General features: G+C 34.2%; 1 protein-coding gene across 3 annotated transcripts in view; it reads left to right on the top strand.

The window, feature by feature from the left end:
- The window catches only part of ARHGAP15 (Rho GTPase activating protein 15), a 626,777-nt gene that overhangs the window by 58,095 nt on the left and 545,659 nt on the right, over nt 1-23,023 (top strand). For all 3 annotated transcript variants that reach the window (XM_036023540.1, XM_028509736.2, XM_036023541.1), the window contains exon 3: nt 16,628-16,696. In XM_036023540.1, coding sequence (XP_035879433.1) covers nt 16,628-16,696 — 69 coding nt within the window. The remainder of the gene's footprint in view (nt 1-16,627; nt 16,697-23,023) is intronic.

The following is a 23,023-nucleotide window of genomic DNA, read 5'->3' as shown; positions in this document are numbered from 1 at the left end:
TTAAAAGACAAGGATGTAAGATTAGCCAAACCAGAAGTTTCTCGGCCTTACTCTCCTTGCTCTTCAGAGGTCTTGCTTTCTCTTTGACTAGTAGCCCATGGCAGTTGACTACAGCTGGAGAGGTCAGCATTCCAGCAATCCAAGTCTCATGAAGAGAATACAGAAACATGTAACCTGAAATGACACGGCTGCTGATGCAGCTTGTTGCTCTGCTAGCTTATATTCTGAAGTCTATCACATGAGTTGAATTGCAAAGAATAACATTCGACAGTCTGAATGGTTTCATACACTAAAGAGACGGCAAGACTCTTGGTGAGGCAAAAGTACGAAGGACAAATGCCTTTAGCAACAACTGAAAGTCTATCTGCATAAATAGGACTTCAAAAAAGTAGACAGCTTTGCATAGACAATAGTGGAATAGCAAACCAGACAAAACTTGTTTAATTTTGTTGCTTACTTAGGAATTCTCTCTGATGACTTTGGCTTAAATACAAGCAGGGCTATTGTCTTTATCTACATTTCCATCCATACATTACTCAGATGTTTGGAGATGAAATGGCCCATTGGAAAAGGAAAGGCAGCTTCTACTCTATGTGGCCTCAAGGAAATATTTTGTGCTGGTATCTGATCAAATGATAAGATAACAAATACCTAGCTACTTAACATCTTTGAGTTTCAGTTTAGGAACCAGTCATACCTACTTAAGATATTAGTTGTGTCCATCAAATGGAATTTTGGAAGTAAGTAAAGAAGGATTATTTATTGTGATAGTATCTCTGTCTGACCTATGCAAGACTCAGTACAATGTTTTGCTCATAGAAACCACAGAAGGAATAATCATTTAAACTGTGGCTCAATTTGCTTATCTTCAAAATGGATATAATGCTTTCTTCCATATCATATAATACTGCTTTTATAAAATGGGTTGATACACATGAAATCACTTGGAGAAGTAGAGTGAAATATTTTTTATTGATATTTTAACATTCAACTCAACATTTATTCCATACCTACCCGATACGAAGTATGGTGCTGATCTTTGGGATTAGTGGGATGAACTGCGTATAGTCTCTACAATAAAATAAAAATAAATTCCTTCCCTTTACAATTTACTTTATCCCTAGTGAAACTTTTTTTTTTGCCCCATTTCTTTTATCTGATGACATAGACTGAAGCTCATGTCCTTCTAACATTTTCTGTATTTTCCCTTGCTTTAGACTTTTGGTTTTCTCATTGATTTTTAATCTAGGATCAGAGTGGAAGCATAATCATGTGGGAGTTTTATTCAAACCGTGTTTCCTTTGAAGATTCTGCAATACCTTCTAGGAGTGCTACCTAATGCCTATAGTCACTGCAATAGTAACAGTTGTTACAGAGAAGTGTGTTTCCTTCAGGTATGTTTAGAGGTCCAAAAAGATTTGAGATGCTTTCTCTAGACATATCGTTGTTTGATGGCTAGAATGAATTTTGCCTTTTTCACCATGCACTGTAGACCCTTATTATTAATTACTAATAAAGGGAAATCTACTTTCTCTTGTCAGTATCATCAGAAGGCCTTCATAAATGATGTGAAAGTGGTTTCTCCTAAGAATTTTTAAATGATGTTTCAGAACATGAAGATACAAGGTATTCTATCCTAAGTTTGCAAGAAAGTTGTGAAATATACACTTTTTTAAGTTTCCCAAATTCATTAGTAACCGGGCCCTTCTAATCCTCATTTCTTTTCTTCTTTAAACTGAGACCCCAAATTAACATGCCCTGTTCTCTGAGAAAAAAACTCCTGTAAATAATTCTTTACATTCTTTCAGAAACTATGCCATTAAGATTCTGTTGAACTTTTGGTCAATAGTTAAATAAAAGAAAAAAAATCATTACCTTTTTTAAAGAATTGACGTTGATTTGGGTATGTCTTTTATGGTGGCTAGTTGAGGAAAATCAAATAAGTAGCAAAACCAAAAATTACCAAGGAAATTTAAACATATATAATAGAAACAAAACATATTTTTGTTTATGATTAAAGCTTAGCAATCACTATTTAAATTATTTCTATGTTCAAAGACTAAAAATATGCCTTTTATATGATGTAAACTTTTATTTCTAAAGGTTATTAGGTTAAAGTTTTGTTTTAAAGTGTAGCTATATGTATTTTTCATTTTAAGAGTTAATTTACAAATTTTGTTTAATTTACATACATTTCCTTTTAGTAGATGTCACCTAAATTATTGATTCTATTTGTTTTGCACCTGTTTTATATGCTATAATTTAAGGTTATTATTTCCCATTTTTAACTGCCACTGATTTCAAATCCCTGTCCTTAAAACAATGTAATAACCATTCCATATCCCTTTATGATCAAAATATTCCATTTGGTACTGTATTTTATCAGCTTTCCCGTTTCCCTTAAAATATCTCTTAAATGAACCACAGAGGATTCTCCCCTAAATGGTCAGGATCACAGTTTGGGAACCATTACTCTATGTGACTGATTTCTCCCCAAACACTTTGATCATTTGAAATGAAGGCCCTTGCCCAGAGCACTAATGAGCTGACTGGTGTGTTGTGGTGGGTACACAATGGAGGATTAAAGAATGGGCTTGGAATTGGACTCCCTTTTTATCCATCCAATGGGAGTGTTAGCGGGTTATTATTTTTTTTTAATTGATACACTTTTGGAAGTGTCCCCTGATTTGAAAATGAAAAGGCAACTAGTGAAGAGACTTTTTCTTTGTAGATTCTGTAAAAAGCAGAAACATGAAGTTTTCTGTGGACATCATAAAATCAGGGAACTAATGGTTCCTCACCCACTGATAACAACCAAGAGGTTAGTTCTCAGCCTCTTCCCCTTAATGTCCAGAAACATAAGTATCTAGTTAAGTAATAGCATAATACTTTTCCCCCCTGACATGGTACTAAATGAAAACATAAGCATTTTATTCCTTGGCTTTTGTTTGGGAAAATTCATTTGTCAGTGTGAAATGCCTTCACTGGGCAAAAAAGAGCAAGGCCAGAGGAGACAGAAGAAGGCTACAGTCTCACTTCTTGCTTTCACCTTTGACCCTAACTGTTTCACCACCTTTAGTGTATCAGGCAGTGATCCTTAATCTGAAACCCTAGGAAGACCAGAGGGCTGACACAGCTACTTTGAGGGTTCCTGTTAGGGTGCACGATTCAGTTCGTTTGATAATAATAATAGCATGTATTGAGCACTTATTACCAACCAGGTGCTCTTGAAAGCTCTTCAGAAGTATTAACCCATCTAATTATTCCATAACTCTATGAGATACAAGCCATAAGCTATTACTGGTATATTCTCTATTTTATATACGAAGGTACTAAGACACAGAGGAGTTAAATATCTTGCCCTAAATTGCACAGAATTAATGGTGAGTGCAGGGCTTAAATCCATTACTAGGTGAGTGGGACTTTTTCATAATTCAGATTAATTTCCAAGAGTCCTGATTGGGCATTTATCCAATTAGGTGTGAGAATTGCCTGCTCTCTTTTATTCTCTTTCAAAACTATTTGATGCAAATTTCACTTTTTATTGATATGTTACCCTTAATGTGTAATTAGTACTTATTTTCTATCAAAGTTATACATGAAGTTAAGACATTCATCCAAAATTCTTTTTGGTTAAGCATAACATTATTCACTCTTCTCCATCTGTTTACCTACCAATCTTACTTCCTGAAGGAAACCACCTTCAATGTCTTTATTTTGTTGTTTTTTTTTCCTGTGGCTTCTTTTTTCTATTAACTCCATATTTTTCAACACTGCATATACTGCTTCATCCTGCTTTACACATTTTAGGTATTATGTATTGATTTTCTATAATGAATTTTAATATTAGTTCTCATACTCCACACCTTCATCTATTCCTTCCATTTTTCCATTAGAATTCTATCACTAGTTGACATTATTGTGATTTCTAAATATTTCTAGTTGAGTCAAAACTTATTAAATAATCATAATTATTTTACATTAAACTTTCTATCATGTAGTTAATAATTAACTTAGTTTAATTTACTTATATTTTGTCATTCCCAGAGCTAATTTCTCAAAGATGTGAGCAAATCTGTCAAACTCATATCAATATTTTTCTTATTTCTTCTTTTCTATGATTCTTTTTTATTTTGTTTTTCTACTATATCCTAAAATATTTATTATTTCCATCCTACAAAACTTATGTTGGTTTAACAAATATATTTCTATATATTATTAATTTTCAAATGTCTCTATTATTATTGTGTCTATTTCTATGAATCCTCTATATTTTCTTATCTTTTGTTAATAAAGCAATGGTATTTTTAAATGTTTATCTGTTTTTCTGTAGTATTGCTGCTTTGGGAGGGTCCTTTTTATATTTACTTGGGTTTATATTTCTACTTCATTTTTGTTACTTTCTCCAAATACATTAAGCAGAGGTTATTTTATTCAGCACTTTAGAACAAAGCAGTGTACATATTGATGCTCAATAAATGTACTCAATGAGTGTAATCATCAAAACCACTTCATAGCATGGATGCTGCACAATACATGTTAAACACAACTGGCTGTAGCACCAAAACACCTGTGTTTCAATCCTGCCTCTGCTGTTTTATAGTTGATCTCAGTCAAGCTCAACTTCTTTCTAAAGTGGACTTAGGTGACTCTATTTTGGTCTCTGAGTTGTAAGATAATGGGATTTAGATTTAAATTATGAGACTTTCTGCTTTGAATTAATGCAGTAATAAGATGATACTTTTTGATATCATGGGAAAGGATGACTTTTTGCTTGTGGAAGGAACATGAGTCACTAGGATCCAGAGATGGGATTGTGGTAGACAGAATTCTAACATGACTCCAATATTCTCGCCTCCTGGTGTGCCTGCTGAATATGATCCAATATCCTTGAGAGTTTAAAGGTTTTTCTCATAAAGTTGTCCAGGTATCCTAGAAGGAAATTATAGGAGTTTCTTAAAGTAAGGTACGAAATCACTTTAAAGGAGCTTCTAGAATCATGAAATAATGTTCTATAATTACATTGGCTTAATGATAACTACCTATTTTCTAGAATATACTTACCCATTTACTAGATGGATTGGTGGAAGATTGGTATGAGAGAGATTATAACAATGAGAACTTACTATGTGGTTAAAGCTGTGTATTTATGGATTTACTTATGTCTAATGCACTCTTATGAAGAGTAAGTACTATACTATTCCATAGTTCACAGCTGAGGGCATAGAAACAGCAAGAGGTTAAATAATTTGCTTAGAGGGTAAATGATTATAGAACATAAAAAACTGTTCAAAAATAACAGTCTACATAATTGTGTACTTATATTTAAAGGCAGAAATATATCCATATCTATATTCATATCTCTACCTACATATGTATATCTGCATATGTATATTTTCTCTGTTTTTCTCTCTAGAAGAGAAGCCTAAGCCCAAAGCATCATATATACTGTACAGATTAGGAAACTATTATCCAGCTAGTATCACTTATTTCAATGGTTGACTAATGGGGGGTTAGAGGGAATAATTTTGGATATTGAACCTTATTTTGTTAAGGATAGATGGTAAATATTCTATGGGACATTATGAAATTTATCTGGGAAAGAATACTGACTGGGTCCATATTTGAAAAAAAATGACGAATGCATTTCTAACAAGATATCCTTAGGGCAAGACATTAGAGGCTATGGAGGTCTTGGCAAATTCAATGAATTAACAGGTCACATGTATAATGAGAGGCAATATAAAGTTTGAAATGAGCAATCCCACAATATGTGTTCTATACCATTTAAGATTAGTAAAACATGGCCCTTACCCTTAAGACACTCTGGACAAGACATCTGCTTTTCTTCATTTTCCGTAAGTTAGTTGTAAGTGATTCTTGCTCTTATAACCTCAAAGTGTGATAAGTCTTGAGGGAAAATGATTTGGTCTGGGAATTCTGAGAGTTATAGCATAGCAATCAGATTGAGCACTTTCAGGTGATTATACTCATTCTTTGTCTGTATTTATCATACCCCCCCAGATAATTCAAAATTTACTTTTACATAAATATTTGTTCAATCTCTAACAACTTACCTCTTTTTTGACTAATTCTATTTTAAATGTACATCTAAGCAAGTTGTGCTAACTTGAAGGTCAGTTGGGAAGACAGAATGAAGGATCTGTCTTTTATGAAAACGAGCTGCCGTTAAGAATTTTTTTGATAGAAAAAAGATGGCAGGTTCTCTCTTAGAAACCGTATGCTCTTGCATTTCTGATATCTGGAATCATTAGCTTGCCAGAAACATTTCCAATCAAAAGCCAGACTAACCCATGAAGGTGTCCAAAGAAGTCTGTTCTGATTACTGAAGATGTTGAACTAGTCTGGACTTCAAACAGTAGATATTTCCACACTTTAGTGGTATATGACAGCTCTATTCATTCCACAATGTCAAATTCTTTGGTTTTGGCCATTGGGTATTTATGTGTTTCTAGCTAGGGAAGCAGAGAAACCTAATTTGATTCTGGAGCCAAAAGTTTTTAGGCTCTGTTCCTTTGGAACTTGGACTGCAGGATTTTGGCACTGTATAAAGACTAGGACAGAGCAAGTAGTCACACATAACTAACTGACTCAACAGCACATATTCAGGGAGAAAGATCATGCCTAAACATTGGATAACCATTCTCCTAGGCAGACTGACAACACCCTGAATTCAATCACTCTTAAATAAACACACAAGGAAAGCGTGGCTTTAACATACCTCTCAGCACTGCTCTCCAATGCCGCCTGATTGGTTTGAGTGCCTTAGGCCAGGCTGCAGAGACAGCCATTACTGTTGTTCTTACTTATGTCTGTCTGCTGTCTGCTAACAAGCATTCATATGCTTTGGATCATTAAAGTCACAACCTCCTATGCCAATCTATTCCTCTCTGTGGGTTTGGTGTAGATTGGAATGAGAGATGCTATTTTTGTTTGTTTGTTTCTTTCTTTCTTTTTTTCCTATTAGGACCTCCAGTCAGGGTTATTTCTGAGGTTTGAATATTATAGCTTGCACCCTTGCCCCTATTGAGCATATAAATTGTCTTCCCATTAAGCTTGTTCTTTTTGCCTGATTTATTTCGATTGCTGCTGTTATGAGCCTTTTCCATGTAAGGCAAGTGATTTGTGCTGGAGCTGCAACAGACAAAAAGTGCTGTAACTTAAGCTGTTTCCTGGTGTCATTGCTATCTGTGAGAGGTCTGCTGTACTTACACCCATGCTAAATTTCTTCTGACAGACTCCAGGTGGTCGGCATTTTCACAATCCAACCCATTTCAGTGTTAGAACTTGTCATTTGGAGCTCTGTGGATTCTTCTCTTTCATCTCACTGTTGGTAGCAGTTTGGGTACATTTGTACATCTACCTGCATGAGGCTACATGTGTCCACAGGTATAATCAAAGGTGGAGAAGTACAACTTATTCTTTCAGAGAAAGCACAAAGGACAGATAGAGAGAGAGAAAAAATATCACTTGTAGTATTATGCAGGCTGCCCATCTAAACCCATCATTGCCTGGCACCTACACACTAAGGGCAAGGATCCAGCCAACTTGTGAGTGGGCACCATGCCATCTGAGCAGATGGGCATAGAAGTCGGCAGCCAGCAGACCATGTATGTGCATCAACGGTGGGTGTTGAGGGCACGATTCCCAGAGGAAAATGTCCTAACAGCTGTCTGGCCTGAGCCAACATACTTACGACCAAGGAAAAGTGCCATCCTTCAATCCTGCTGAGTTGGATTAACCTTCAGAACTAAATCTGCTTTTTCTGCAGCAGAAGGTGAGTTTGGGGGGTCTAGGAAAATCTCAAAGAATAACTGAAGGAAGGGAACTGGAATGATGAACTTATTAGATATTCACTAAAGATGCTGAGGGCATTTATGTGCACTTTTAAATTATTTGACCAGAAGACTGTAAATTCTTATAAAAAGTCATAGTTATTAAAAGCATTGCCTCCCACTGGGCTTTCAGAAGTGACCCTTCCACATAGACAGAGAGTTTTCAGTGAGTCAGATAGTACATTTCCACCTTTGCATTAAGAAATGATGTATGAGGAAAGGAGTCAAAAGACCTTGAAATCGGACTATGGATAAAAAAAAAATATCTTTGTCAAACCTTACATATGATGGGTTGAACCTGATGCATCATGGATTATAGCTTTCCAAAGAAGAAAAAATGTTCTTCAGTAATTAAACATACACCTGAAAATACAAGAAGGAAACTTAAATTTTTAACTTAAGCCCTTCTGGACAATAAAAGAGACTTCATATTTGTGACTGAAAATAAAACCTGATTCTAACTTGTTGAGAATTTCCAGACAGGTAAATGTCACGAAATTAGATATAGGACATTACTACCCAATATAGCCAAATGACGATTCGACAATGATTTGTTTCATTTAGCTAAAAATAGGTAAACCATTTTAATGATTTAGACCCTCAATAATTGTTTATTTTCTATTTTATTTTGAGGTATTTGTGTTGTTTTTGTGATAGCTTTCTTTGTATCATTTTCTGTTGTCTTAAATCTTTTTAATTAAAAGCTAACACTTAACTCGCAGTTGTAGAGACAATGCTGGCTTGTTGCAAGTATTCTGAATATCCATCTATATTTTCTACTATCTATCATCTATTCCCTGAACTATTTTATTTTATTTATATCGACAGAGCAAATATCTCTGTTATAAAGCATAGAAGAGAAATGAATAAGCTATTTTAACCGCTAATTTTAGTAACTTTATGGGACTAACATATTATATCTTTGTTGTAATAGCATTAATAGCATTATAAGTGGAATGAAATGTTTATGGGTCTATTTTGGCTATGAGTTTCTCATTATATTTATTTATAAATACATAGCTAAATATAAATGAACCTCCAGAGAAAGAAGAAAGTAACTAAAAATTAAGACAATACATACATGTACTTCACATGAAGAAATATAGAAAATTATATTGCCCAGGTATTTATGTGGTTTTTTTTGGTTCAGGTAGTTTTCATCTTAAGAGCATTTATTTTGTGTTATTATTTTAAAATCACATTTTAGTTAAAATACAATATTATATATATTTCAGAAGTATAATATAACAATTCTACATTTATATACCTTATAATATTATCACCACAATACACCTATTAACTCTCATTGTACAAAGGTATTACAATATTATTGACAATATTTCCAGTGCTGTACATTATATCCCTGTGACTTACTTATTTTATACCTGGAAGTTTGTACCACTTACTCCTCTTCAGGTTTTTTTACCTATCTGTAAGAATATGTTTGAAGGTTAAAAATTATGGTGTGACTAAATTCCATACAAATAACACCTCTCAGTCTGAGAAAACTTTCTTAGAAAGAATATTCCAGTGAAAGCAGGAGAGAGGGAAAAGGGAAGGAAAGGAGAGGAGGGAGAGAGAGGACGAACTAAAGGAAATAGTATTTAGCAATAAACAAGAAAGTGCCCACTGTACATAATTATTTTTAAACAGGAAGTTATGGGGCAGTTTGACTTTCTTCTTATAAGAACACATATGGGTGAGACTAAATAAAACAAGTGAAAAATATTAAGGAGTTAAAATCCGTTCCAACAAATGCTTCCCTTTGTCTATCTGGGAGATTAGAAAATGTGATTAAAGCTGAATTTAACTCAACTAGACCTACCCCAGGATTGACAGGCTGGTGAACAAACACTGCAGGTATCTCAGTTATTGACCAAAAGATATTCAAAAAACTGAATAAACAATGTAGATAAACTTTACTGCATCCTCCAGAAGGTTTCCGAATCTTTTGCTTTTATTTTCTACAGGACATAAAAGAGATAAGAGAGAGTGTCAGATTTCTGATTGACAATATATAACCAAAAGAGTTTTACAGAAAAGGCAAAAATCAAAAAAGGGACATTTGAGGATGGATGTCCTCTATGGTAACTGGATGATAATATGAGCAAAAGGAGAAGAACATTAACATTCAACAATATACTTGCGGCACATTAATAAGGGACAAAACAAAAGAATTTGGATTTTTTATGATTTACGAGTATATCTTTACCTCCATTAAGACCATAACAGACATATTTAGTTAGTAGTAGAATAATTATGAAACACAATGTTTTTACATATGTCCACAAATAGACAATACCAAAGATTAAAAGCATGATAAGATAATGTCCTCATGTCTTAATTTTTTTTCTCAAAAGTGGTTAGCTCAAATAAACATGATTTAAAAAATATAGCCAGCACTTAGGTTAATGTTTATTTTTTCTAAACAATTAAATTGCTGTGACTACAAAAATATTGAGCACGTCTCTGCATTTCAAAAAAAATTGTTTCGCTGTCTTCTTAATTGTGGATTGTAATAGCTTCAAGGCAAAGAATTTTGCAAAACAAATGAATGATTTAAATATAAGATTTTGGATACACCAAAAAATAAAAAACTTTTGAGAACCTATAAAGACAAAAACTTAACCACAGATTTATTTCTGTTTTTCATCCAAATATCCAGGGAGGTTGGTAATGGGAGGTATGCCTCAGAAAATGTACGTATCTGCAAAAATGTTGGAACAAACTAATGCTTTTATTCAAGTGATTTTTTTTCAATTCTGAGCCACAAAATATAAACTTTCATCAAAAATGGTAATCTATTTAAAATCAGAGCTATATGGAATGTTTCATGTTTATGTATAACTTTCATAGTAGACCCTCCTACAGCAGGAAAATGATATGCTCAAATTATGTTACTTTTATAGTTTCTAATATATCAAGCACTATTTCACCCATCAGTTTAATATTCTTTAAATAGATAAAAATGAAAGAATGAAACAAAAAATAGACACTTTGAAAAAGTGACTTTTTAATTCCTTTCTTTGAAAAAATATCTAAAAAAATTATCATGCATATTCTAATAAGAGCTAAAAGGAATTTAAAGGAAAATATGCATTGCACACTTTGAATGCTCCATTTTCCCACTTTGCTTTGCACAATACGAAGCTAAAGTGCCTGGGTATAGGCAAAGGAATAAAAGTGGGAAGAGCAATGGGTGATGATGAAGAAGGAAAAATGCACAGATCTGATCTAAAAGTGTTGCAGATATGTGTTAATCTGATACTGGTTAAAAAAAATCCATGTCAGAAGACATTTGTATTTCATGTTTTCAATGGTAGTTATAAATTATTTCTCTTTACTAGATACTATAACTCAATAAAGAAAAGAATTATTTAAAAATGTCTGACTTTTTCACCTCAAAAGGAAGAGTTGTTATCAACTCAAGTTTTTATTATAAAAGCTCAGTTACTTAAGTTGCAAAACACTGCGATAGAATACTTTAAGACATAGCCATGTCACCTCAAAAGGAGTGAAACTTGGAATTATGAAGGTTTCTTTTGTTAAAAGACTGGAAATTCACAAATAGAAATTGTGAAATGATGTCAAAACTAACATTTTATAGTTTGAAAAAAGAATTAGCAAAAAATCAGGTTATGAAGACAATATGTGATAGATATTCATACATGTCTACTTATAGCGAAAGTATGGATCAGTATACTTTGTCAGGACATTTGCAAACCTAAAAAGAAAACAGACATGAGAACCATATTGTCAGGCTTCCTCAGAAGAAATGTGTCTGGAATTCTCAGGGAAAATGGTGTAATAAAATAAAATTATATCAGTCTACTGCTAATGTTATTACTATTATTCAAGTTTTCCAAATTCAATGATTAATTGACAATTTCCACAAAAGTGTAAAGGACCTAAGATCAAATGATGGAGGCCGTCACTGCCTGCATTCTGAAACTTACCCAGAAGTAATTTGCAGAATGTAGGTTTGTGGTATCAGGTACATTTAGAAGTTATGAATTTCTGTAAAAAAAATTGAGACTGTCCAAAACAAAGTACTCTCTTTGCAATGCTAGTACTAGAAACATTTTATAATATTCACAAAAAAAGTACATTTTGAGCACCTACTATTAGAAATTACTGGTATACAAGTGTACTAAACATGAGATGTTTACTAGATAAATTGAGTGGTTCATAAGGACATCTAATGTCTTAAGTGAAAATGTTTTCAAGGATGTGTCCCAGAATGATTTGCAAAGTTACCAGATGATAATAATAAGCTAGTGGTAAACTATTATATAAGTAGTAAATTATTTTTTGTTATTTAAACTATAGCATAGGAAAGCCTTTTCCCTTCAAACTTAAATCAAAACTTGATTGACCTCAAGTTTTCTTCACAATTATTTCAATTAAGTATATTATCACATAAAGGCAGCTCTCCTGAAACATCCTAACTTTTCCTAATATCCATGCAAGACAACTGAGCAATTCTGGATCCAGAATTCCTAAATAATGTTTCAGTCAGGATAACCTGATTTGGGATGATAACATATTTCTGTGCCTAATGCTTAACTGAGAAGAACAGAAAAGCAAAAGACAGGTGATGAAAATCCTTTTTCCTACATCTTCATAACTTGGTTGAACATGATAGATAGGCTAGCTTAATGATTTGGGAATTATCAGTAATATTACTTCTCCTAAAGGACTATTAAGATGATTTATAACAGATTTGAACCTTGATTTCTAGCTTCCTATGTGACTGTGTACAAATTTATGATTGACTCTCTTCAAATTTCTACCTCAGCAAGATCCTTTTCTACACACAGTGGATTTCAGCTTTGTAGTTCCCTAAGCATTTAGTACCTGTCTTTATACACATACATTTGTATTGTTGAAGAAACAAATTGCAGTCACCCACTGCACTTTACTGAGGGCTTAGATCTATGTTAAAACATCACCCATGCTTATTACTAGCTGTGGTTTGTCAAAGTTACTTAAAATGGTCTGTGCCTATGTTTCTGGCTTTTATGAAAAGGGGGTAATATAACTGACCTCTTAGGGTTTGGGTGAGAATTATATATATTAATAAATGCAAAACACTTAGTTTTACACTAGTAAAACACTTAGTTACTAGTTACACTAGTTAAACACTTAGAAATGTTGCCAGTTCAATGTAATATAATACACACTCAATAAATGTTAACAGACAATATTATTGTATCATTTATCAATTTGAATTTTGTCTATACCATGGAACTAATGGTTTCCTTCAAGGATGAAATGCATGTATTCAGTAACTGGTAATTTCTGTTCCAAATTCTTATTAAAATTTATTTCCCAAACTTCAGTCATTTGCTTATTGTTTGTGTTTTTTTCATATTTCATATACTTAAATGACTTTGTTAATAGAAAATATATTTTACCACTAATAAATGTGATCTTTTTTATACTACACCTTAAGATTATTTAAATAATTAAAATTAAAACATTCATTAGCTAAAATAATCTCTCGTGCCATTGGTGATATGTACACAATACATTGTGCAACATTATCTCATAATAAAGCTTTCTACAGGTGACTAGAAGGAAATATTTAGAGGATAGTGGGCCACTAGGCCCACCAGAATCTGGTAATGGTAGGACAACAAAAGATGTCATGGGTGTGGCCGTAGAAGAGTGATAAGACTGACTTGTGAATGACCAGGCACCCATTCTTCAATACTATACAGGCATTTTCTTGACACTGCCTTCTCTAACATTTAAGGCTTGAGGTACTTTGCAAACAAGTACAATGACTTTTACCCCAAGGCTAGAAATCCAGCAAAGTTTCGGAAAAATTGAACAAGAAAACTCCTATCCCAGAACCCTTCCACCCTTTTCAGTTGAAGATGATATACATATTAAATTTTCACTGAAGATTATACATTTTACCATAATGAGTTGCAGTTAAGAGTAGTAAGTTTTATTCCTGACTGGTGTGGCTCATTGGTTGGGCATCATACAGCAAAGAGAAATGTTGCCAGTTCAATTCACAATTGGGGCACATGCCTGAGTTGTGGGTTCATGCCTGATAAGGGCAGGTAGGAGAGTCAACTAATCAGTATTTCCTTCCCTAACTTTCTCCCTCTCCTATACATATATACATACATACATACATACATACATACATAAATACATACATAAAATCTTTGAAAGAAAGAATAGTAACTTTTAAATGTATGATGATATAAGATAAATTATTTGTTCCTTAGGAGGTTTAAATTCCAAATATATTTATATCCCCCCCCACTAAGAAGCTAAAATATCAATGAGTAACATGGGTGAAGTTTTGATTTCTAACTCTCACATCCCTTATGTAAGACTTTTCAGCATTGATTAAGCATCAACTATAGTTATTTTATTTTAGGTAATTCTATCAGACATAAATTCTTTACAATAGATGATGTAAACATAGAAACATAAGTTTACTTCTTACCACATAACAGTGAGAAGGGAGTTTTCCGTAAGAACTCTTACTTTTGGCAACTTTCCTCTAAGTATAAAATTTTCCCAAAATAGAAATTTTATTAATTAAAATAAAATGAGTTTTTCTGGCCTGTGTTTGGCTTCTCTTGACATTAAAATTTTTTTCATCTTTCATCTTACTCCTCCTATAAGGCTTCATTCAATGTTCTCTCCAGCCAGCATGGGAGGAAAGAGGAGACACAGTGGGGAAGCACTCACTGGTTGATGATAGTCTTATGGACAGAGGCTCTTTTTGTTTCTGTTCACTCTCCATTGGTTTAAACTACTCCATCCCAACTGAAAGGCAAGCTGAGAAATGCATCTAGATATGTACCCAGGAAAGGAGAGGACAGAATGTGGTGAGTGACCATTAGGCTCTGCCACAGTTTCCTCTCTCATATACCAGTTTGCACCTGTCTTCCAACCCTCAGTAATAGATTCATCAGCTTTCTCAAAGGAGACAACAAAAAGTCCCAACCATTGACTTTATCCAGTTCCAATTCCAAAGTCAGTGGTGATAAGAAGCTTTCTCCACCAGACCAAATTTCTCTCAAGGAGGTTAAGGAGTTAGAATTTGAAAAATAAGCTCTTTGTCTTGCTTTATCATCATATCCAATAGACAATGCTGAAGCAAAAACTTGAAAACTAGAAAAAATAAGCAAACTAACCAAAAAAGCAACCATCTCATTTGTAAAGGAAAGAATGATAAATGGCCAATAGTCATCAAACCAAGATGATAATTAAACCCTACTAGGCAGGCCCTGGGAGACTCACCCTGGCAGCTCCTGATTGTCCTGGCTCTCCTTTCTCAGAAATTTCCTGTGTCCATTGATTTCTAGGGGTTCTGGCTCTGCATTCTGGAGGTTCTTCCCTCCCCATTGCCCTCCATCGGTCATATCTGAAGCAGGCATCAGAGAGACTGGCTTCCTTGAATTTTGTACTGCCTCTACAGTCCAGTTTTTGTAAAGCAAATATGGGACCCAAGGGCTGTCCATAGTCATGCTGTTTTGGGGCCAGGTTTCTTATTTCTTTGGTAGTACAATACCCTCCAAATCTTAGTAAACATTGATCTTATCATTTCAGTGCCAGCAACCAGAGGAAAATATATCCAAAGTTCTTTTTGAGACATAGTCCTCAAGCTTGTGCTTCTTTTGTAATAAATAGTGACCTTCCTCTCTTCCCCATCCTGTCCCACCCATTCCCACCCTCTTCTTGCAAAATATAAAATTCCTGTTTAGTAAAATATGATAGTACTATTGAGAACTTTTAAGTTATCAAATTGTACAATATTTAATTATAAATACCTTCTCTTTATGTGTTTTATTAGAGAATCAGTCTCTGGTGCTTCTTTAGAAGAAAGAACAAAAAAGCATTTAAAAAATTACTTTTAAAAGCTCTTAATCATGTGACTGCTGTATAATTAAATATATATGGATAGTAGTGGGAACAAGAAAATTAATAGACCATTGACTCTGAAAAAGCTGAGTTCACATCATATGATAAAGTGTTTCAATGTTAAATATTTTGTTCTAGTTATTGCAGTAATGCAAATCACCCTGAAATATAGAGGTATAAAACAATAATATTTTATTCTGATATAATATGGTTAAAAATTCAGATAAGTCATAGCAGAAACAGCTTGTCTGCACCACACAGTGTTTTAGGTCTCTGCTGGGAAGACTTGAAGCCTGGGGTTGACTAGATGGCTGGGAGAAGAAATCACCAGGAGATCTTTATGTTCATGTGATTTATGGTTGGTATTGGCTGCCTTCTGGGTCATGAGCTAGTCTGTCAGCCAGAAAATGTAGAGTCCTCTACCTATGATCTTTACCTGTAGGATTATTTGGGCTTCCTCACAACATGGTGACTAGTTTTCAAATGTGAGTGTTCAAAGAGAACATGGCATTTTTATGTCCTAATACTTGAAGTCATAATCATTTCTGCTGTACTTTTTGTTTGAAGCAAGCAAAAACGTCTGTCCTGCTTCAAAATGAAAAACATAGATGTTACCACTTGTAGAAGATTACATGGTAGAAAAGAGCATGTGGAATATGAGATATTATTGCAGCCAGTCATCTCTGAGTACACATTTCATTCAAATTAGTCAATCTCTAAAAGATTTATTTCCTATTTTATATCTACTTTATTCACCACCTTGAATTAATCTGAATATGATTAATTTCATGTGTACTCACTAATTTATAATCTTTAAATCACTTGTATCTTGCTTTCAAAGAAAAATGCAATAATTTCAACTGTCAATATTTTTGTAGATATCCCGGCACAGAAGGAATCATTCACAGCATGTCTTGAAAGATGTCATTCCTCCATTGGAACAATTGGTAAGTGATACTTTCATTTCAAAATTGTATTCTTTACTGCTACAGAGTGAATTACCTCAAAACTCAGCAACATAAAACAGTATTACCTCATGACTTCGTTGGGTCAGGAATCAGCAAGGCTTAGCAGAGTCCCCTAACTCAGAGTCCCTCAAAAGTTTACATCAAGGTTTGAACCTGAATTGGGGTCACATCTGAGGCTTGACAAAGGAAGTATCTGCTTTCAACTCATGTACATGGTTGTTGGCAGGGCTATTCCTCCAGGGCTGCTGGCCAGAGACTTCTCAGTTACCTGCTACATAGACTTCTTCAGCATGGCAGCTTGCTTTTCAAAGCACAGAGCAAGCTGAGCAGGCAAGGGAGTCTACTAACAAGAGAGAAGTCAAAATCTCTTGTAACCTAATGATGGAAATTGTATCCCAGCAACTTTGCCACATTCTTTTGGTCAGAATCCAGTCTACATTCAAGGAGAAGGTGTTACATAAGACTGGGTATAACAGGAATCAGAGTTTTTCGGGGCCGGTGGGACTTGTGGAAAATTTTGACAGTTTTATTAAGGAAAAATCAATCTCTTATTACTAGATTCCAAGTCCATGAGAGTAGTTTTTTCTTTTTTTAACTTTCATTTATTGTTGTATCCAAACGATCAGAAGAGTTCCTGGAGCATTATAAATACCATGAATGAATAAAATATTGAAAATATTTTAAAAACATGAATATCTACCTGGCTGGTATGGCTCAATGGATTGAGTGCCTACCTGCAAACCAAAGGGTTGCTAGTTTGATCCCCACTCAAGGCACATGCCTGGGTTGTGGGCCCGATACCCTGTAGGGAACATACCAGAAGAAATCACACACTGATGTTTCTATCCCTCTCTTTCTCCTATCTTTTCCTACTCTCTATCAGTCCATTGGCTCAGAGGATACTGCACAGTGATGACTTTATTCCCATCTGTCTCCTACTATTCCATTCCAGTTATCTTTGAGCTTTCTCATTCTTAACACCAAAAATATTTTCTTGATTCAGTTATCTTATTTTCTTTTGCTTTGCATATTCTAGATCACTCATCTCCATTTTAGCTATTGCTCCATTACTCTCCACTGATTTAGAATAAAAGTTCCTTACAAGAATTGTCTACCTTTACTGTTGTTAATTTCTATTCTTGATCAAATTCCATTTAGGTTTTTATTCCAACCTCTCACCCTCTATTAAGGTCATCAGTTGTTTTCATATTGCTAAATCCATTTGTAAAGTCTCAAGTTTTCTCATCAGTAGACCTACCTAGTATTTAACCCAATTGATAACTCCCTTTAAAAAAAACATTTTTCTCACATGGCTACTAATAAACCACTTTTCATGGATCTCCAGTTAATTAAATGGCTACTCATTTTCCACCTTTTAGCTAATTCTTCTTAACTTTGTGGCTCAGTTCTTAATTTTTCTTCTTTTTCTTTACATGCATTCACTAGAGCATCTCATTCAGTTTTATGGCTTTATACATTGTTATCCTAACTAGTTTTCCATGATAGACCACTGCCCTAAACTTCAGTACTATATATTGTGACATTTTCACTTAGATGTCTAACATATATTTCAAACTTAACACATCCCAAACTAATTCTGATTTTATTCTTAATCCAGTCTTCTCCATTTTATAATATGCTAACATCATTTTCCAGGTGCTTCAGTCCCTGTTACTCTGTCTTTAAAATTAGACTGGATACTAATTTTAAAGTTCACTTCTCACCACCTTTATGTTATGCCATGTCTCACTTGGTTTATTACAATAACCTCATAATGGATGTGCCCACTTTAACCCTTGCTCTCTACTTTTTATTTTTAACACAGCAGCCAAAGTGAGCTGGCTAAGATACAGATTATGTCATGTCACACCTTGGCTCAAATTCCTCTCTGGCTTCCCATCCCTCCCCAGGGTAAAAGCTGAAAAACATCCAGTGGTTCATCTGATCCTATGGGCCCCAGTTACTTCCCTGGCCTCATCATTCCCTTTCTTTCTTCTCCTGGCTTATTCTGCTCTAGCCACGCTGACCACCTTACTTCTTCCACAGGGTCATTAAAACTGTTTCTGTTTTTGCTTTTGTTTTGTTTTTTTTTTTTTTTATGTGCCTGGCACAAAATAATTCACTTGTTGCCCAGAAATTTGTAAAACTAATTACTTCATTTGTATTGTATCTCTATTCAACTATCACCTTCTAAGGTAGGTCTTTCCTAACCTCTCTTAAAAACAAAAACAAAAAAAGTTCCTCCCCACCATTTCCATCTGCACTCGTTTTCTCTGATCCTAATTTAATTTTCTCCATAGAACTTACAACCATGTAGCATACTATAAATGTTATTTGTATGTCATTTCATTAGAATATTCTGTGTAAGTGGAGATACTGTCTTCTATTTTCATAACTCTATTTCCATGCTTATAATAATTGCTAGAACATGATAAGAACTCAGTAAATATGGTAAATAAATGCACAAATCAGACAGATAATAGCTTTGGTTTTTGTCTCAAAGCCTGGAATACACAGATCTATTCATGTATACATTTTTCATTATCTCATCCTACCTCTTGAACTGCTAATTAGTCATTTATTCGTGCATGTCTCAGTGTCATCTCAGAAGTGAAATCTCCTAAACTGAACCCATCATGGCCTTGGTTCCAAACTGATTCCCAATTGCACTGAGACCATCAGTGTTAGTAGCAAACATTTATCAAGGCCGAGAACACATCTTTGGAGCCTGTATTTTTTCTATGACTCTTCACCTAAGTTACCACTAATGCTTCAGATCTCAGTCCCTCAACTGACCCCTATACTCAGTGCTACACAGTCTCAGCGCTCTCCCACACCAACCATCTTTAAACAATACCTATGTTATTCCATTCCTCTTCTCAAAATGTTCAACAGCTCTCTATTTTCTTTAGCATCAAGCCACATGGTCTCTGATTTACCTTATTTATTATCTACCCCCAAATACATACCCTCAAGCCAGCAATAGTAACATGATTAAGACATAGCTGTTACTCTGAAGGAGCTTAAGTTTTCTGTAATAATTATAGTTTCTTCATCCCACCACTCTTTTGTTGTTCACTCTTATTTCATGGGTAATAGACTTGTTTCATGGCTAGACTGCAAATGCTCTGAAGTTAGGGGTCATGACTTGTATTTTCTTTATTATATCATACTTCCCCTTACATTGCTTTTGGCTTTTTCAGTGTTTCTTCAGAAAAGAGATGTTTGTCAATTGATTTAATATTAAGATATTATAGGTTTATTAGAATAATATTATTGATTACAGATAATAAATATATGCCTGTTTTTCATAGTGAGAGCCATTTTTTCAGTTTAAGTAGATATAACAGTATCTTCTTTTCATAATCAATTTTTCAGGTCTTAACTTAGAGAACATTTATTTTTTCTAGCAAGTATTTCTCTGACTCCTCAAATTAGAATCATTGGCCCTTTTTTATTCTGCCTCCCTATAGCAGCTTCATTTTTTCTTCATTGTGTTGAATTTTATTATTTAAGCATGATTTTGTAAGAAGTTTTTTGTGGATATAATCATTTGTTAAACTGAATTATTGGGGTGAGACTGGTTAATGAAATTATATAGTATTCAGTGGTACAATTCCATGATATATCATCTGTATATAGCATTGTGTGTTCAACACCCAAAGTTGAATCTTTTTGTCACCATGTGTTTGATCGTTTTTATCTCTCCATTCCCCTTCCCTCAGGTAAATCACCATAACATTGTTTGTGTCTATGAACTTTTTATTTGTGTATTTGTTTTGTTTGCTCACTTGTTACTTTCAGTTTATATGCCACATATGAGTACAATCATATAGTTTTTAACTCTTTCTGTCTGACTTACTTCTTTTAGCATGATATTCTGAAGGACCATCCATGGTGTCACAAATGGCCTTTCTTATGGCTGAGTATCATTCTGTTGTATATATGTACCACACCTTTATCCATTCATCTGTAGAAGGACACTTTGGTTGTTTCCATGTTTTGCCACTGTGAATAATGCTACAATGAACCTATGGGTGGGAGAGGTGTCTGCTCAGGTCCTCTGCTCACTTTTAATTGGATTGTTTGTTTGTTTGGTATGTTTGAGTTGTATGAGTTCTTTATAGGTTTTGGATATCAACCCCTTTTTGGAGCTGTTTGCAAATATCTTCTCCCTTTTGGTTGATTTCATTTTTGTTTTATTGGTGGTTTTTTTCACTATCTCTTTGCTGAATGATATGCTATTTGAAGGGAGGGCTATGCCTCACTCACTGTTTTACTACTAGGACTTTACATAAGACACGGTCCCATGTGACTGTCCAATAAATAGAGAAGAAATTGCATTTTTCCCATAAATTTGGCCTATAAACCAAATAAAGTACATATAAATCATTATGAAGAGAGGTATATTTTAAATATGGCAAAAGAAAATGTTTGCTTTGAAGTGCTTAATGTAATATGGCAGACGTTAGACTTAAAACAGAGCTACATGAGTCTGTAACATAAATATACATGTGCAGTTATATATAATTACATACATGCAAATATATGTACGATTATATTTGAACAGTGCTTTAAGGTGTCTGCAACATTTTACAAATATTAATTACAATTTTAAAAAATTCAAATTATAGTTATTCAAATTTAACCAATAACTAATGGTATATTTGCACTATATTTACATATCAAAAATAGTCTAATAATAAAAAATGTAGAATATTCAGAAATGACTTTCTAAATTTACCTTCTTAACACTGAGTTTATTGGTTAGTTTATTGGCCTATAGTTGGCTGTGTTGACTCTGTAGCCTCAATTCTTAATAAATAAAATTCATTCTGAATATCCAAAATTATGGATTGGTATATTAATAAATAACACACCTACATCTCCAGTACTCTTTTTTAGGTCAAAGAAGTGACACTGGCACCACTAAATAGCAGGGAAAATTTGTTAAGCTCTAGTTTGTAATCTCTCTCAATCTTGTTTTCTCTCCCTCTTTCTCTCTCACACACTCACACAGACACTCACACATATGCACACATTTTTGGAACTACCAACCAATTTACTTCCTGTTGCTGACTGCTGACTTGAGTTTCCCCAGATCCTCCCTCTGAGTAATTGTTTATCTCAAACTGCCCAGTGAACTAAGTTTATATTCAGTTATTACCATCAATCTCTACTTGAATGGCATTGCTGCTTTAACGTGATTTTAAAGACAGAAATGTTTCTTTCCTCCACAACTCTCATTTGTGAATCACTCCATCATGTTGGACAAGGCCAAAATAACCACCAGTTCCCCCAAATAGCACATTCTGATTGTTTTTTAACTATTACAATTTGTACCAAACACTGGGTTATTTTAGAACATGTAAAGTTTTCTTACCTATGACTACTCTAAATATAAATAGAACCAGAGACATAAACATAAAGAACAAAGTGACAGTGACCGGGGTCACGAAGGGTAATAGGGGAAAGAAGGGGAAGGGTTGTCAGGAAACATGTGTAAAGGATCCATGGGCAAAGACAACAGTGGGGAGGACTGAGTGTGGGAGGTGGGGGTAGGTGGGGCAGTGTAGAGTAATGCAAGAAAAATGGGGACAACTGTAATTGAATAGCAATAAAAATTATAAATATATATATAAATATACATACACTATATTTATACACACACATTTTTTTTTTCACAAATCTGACATGTTCTTTACTTCAATCCCTGCAATTCTCCTTCCTTCCCTCATGCCTCAGTGTTGGTTATGGAGTAATGCACAGGCTTTTGCAGTAGTTTTCCTTGGCAGTGCTTACCAGCATGAGCTACCATAGATGAAATAATATACATTAAAACACTTTAGAAAATAATAAAATCCTTTAAGTCGGTGTTATTGCTCTTTATTTTTATGATGTGGATTTTTGAGATTATTTATGTCCAACATTTGGTGCCATATAAATCTCATTTTTCTCATCTCTCATATTCAGAACTTTCCTGAACATTTTCCAGGAATCATGAGAGGCTTTGGCTTTAAGCATAACTGGCACAAGCATCCCATTAGATCTACCCCCTTCCGGGGAAAATGATTCATTTTGCAAAAATGGAATCTGTCATTGTGGGTGCTCCAGAAGATGCTATCATCCTTTGGTGGCCATGCTTTACATCCGAATGTTCTCCTTAATAAAGTAGATTGTGACCAATGTGATCAAACAAAAGCATAATGTATTTCTTTTGAATGTTATCAAAATACATTTCTAATAAGAATCTAAACTCTCATGGTGGAAACTACCTAGTTCACTGACATCGTTTCTGCCACATGA

Source organism: Phyllostomus discolor, chromosome 4 (genome assembly GCF_004126475.2).
Source record: "Phyllostomus discolor isolate MPI-MPIP mPhyDis1 chromosome 4, mPhyDis1.pri.v3, whole genome shotgun sequence".
Lineage (NCBI taxonomy): Eukaryota > Metazoa > Chordata > Mammalia > Chiroptera > Phyllostomidae > Phyllostomus > Phyllostomus discolor.
The sequence above is the reverse complement of the archived record's forward strand: the minus strand, read 5'-3'. Positions and strand labels throughout refer to the sequence as shown.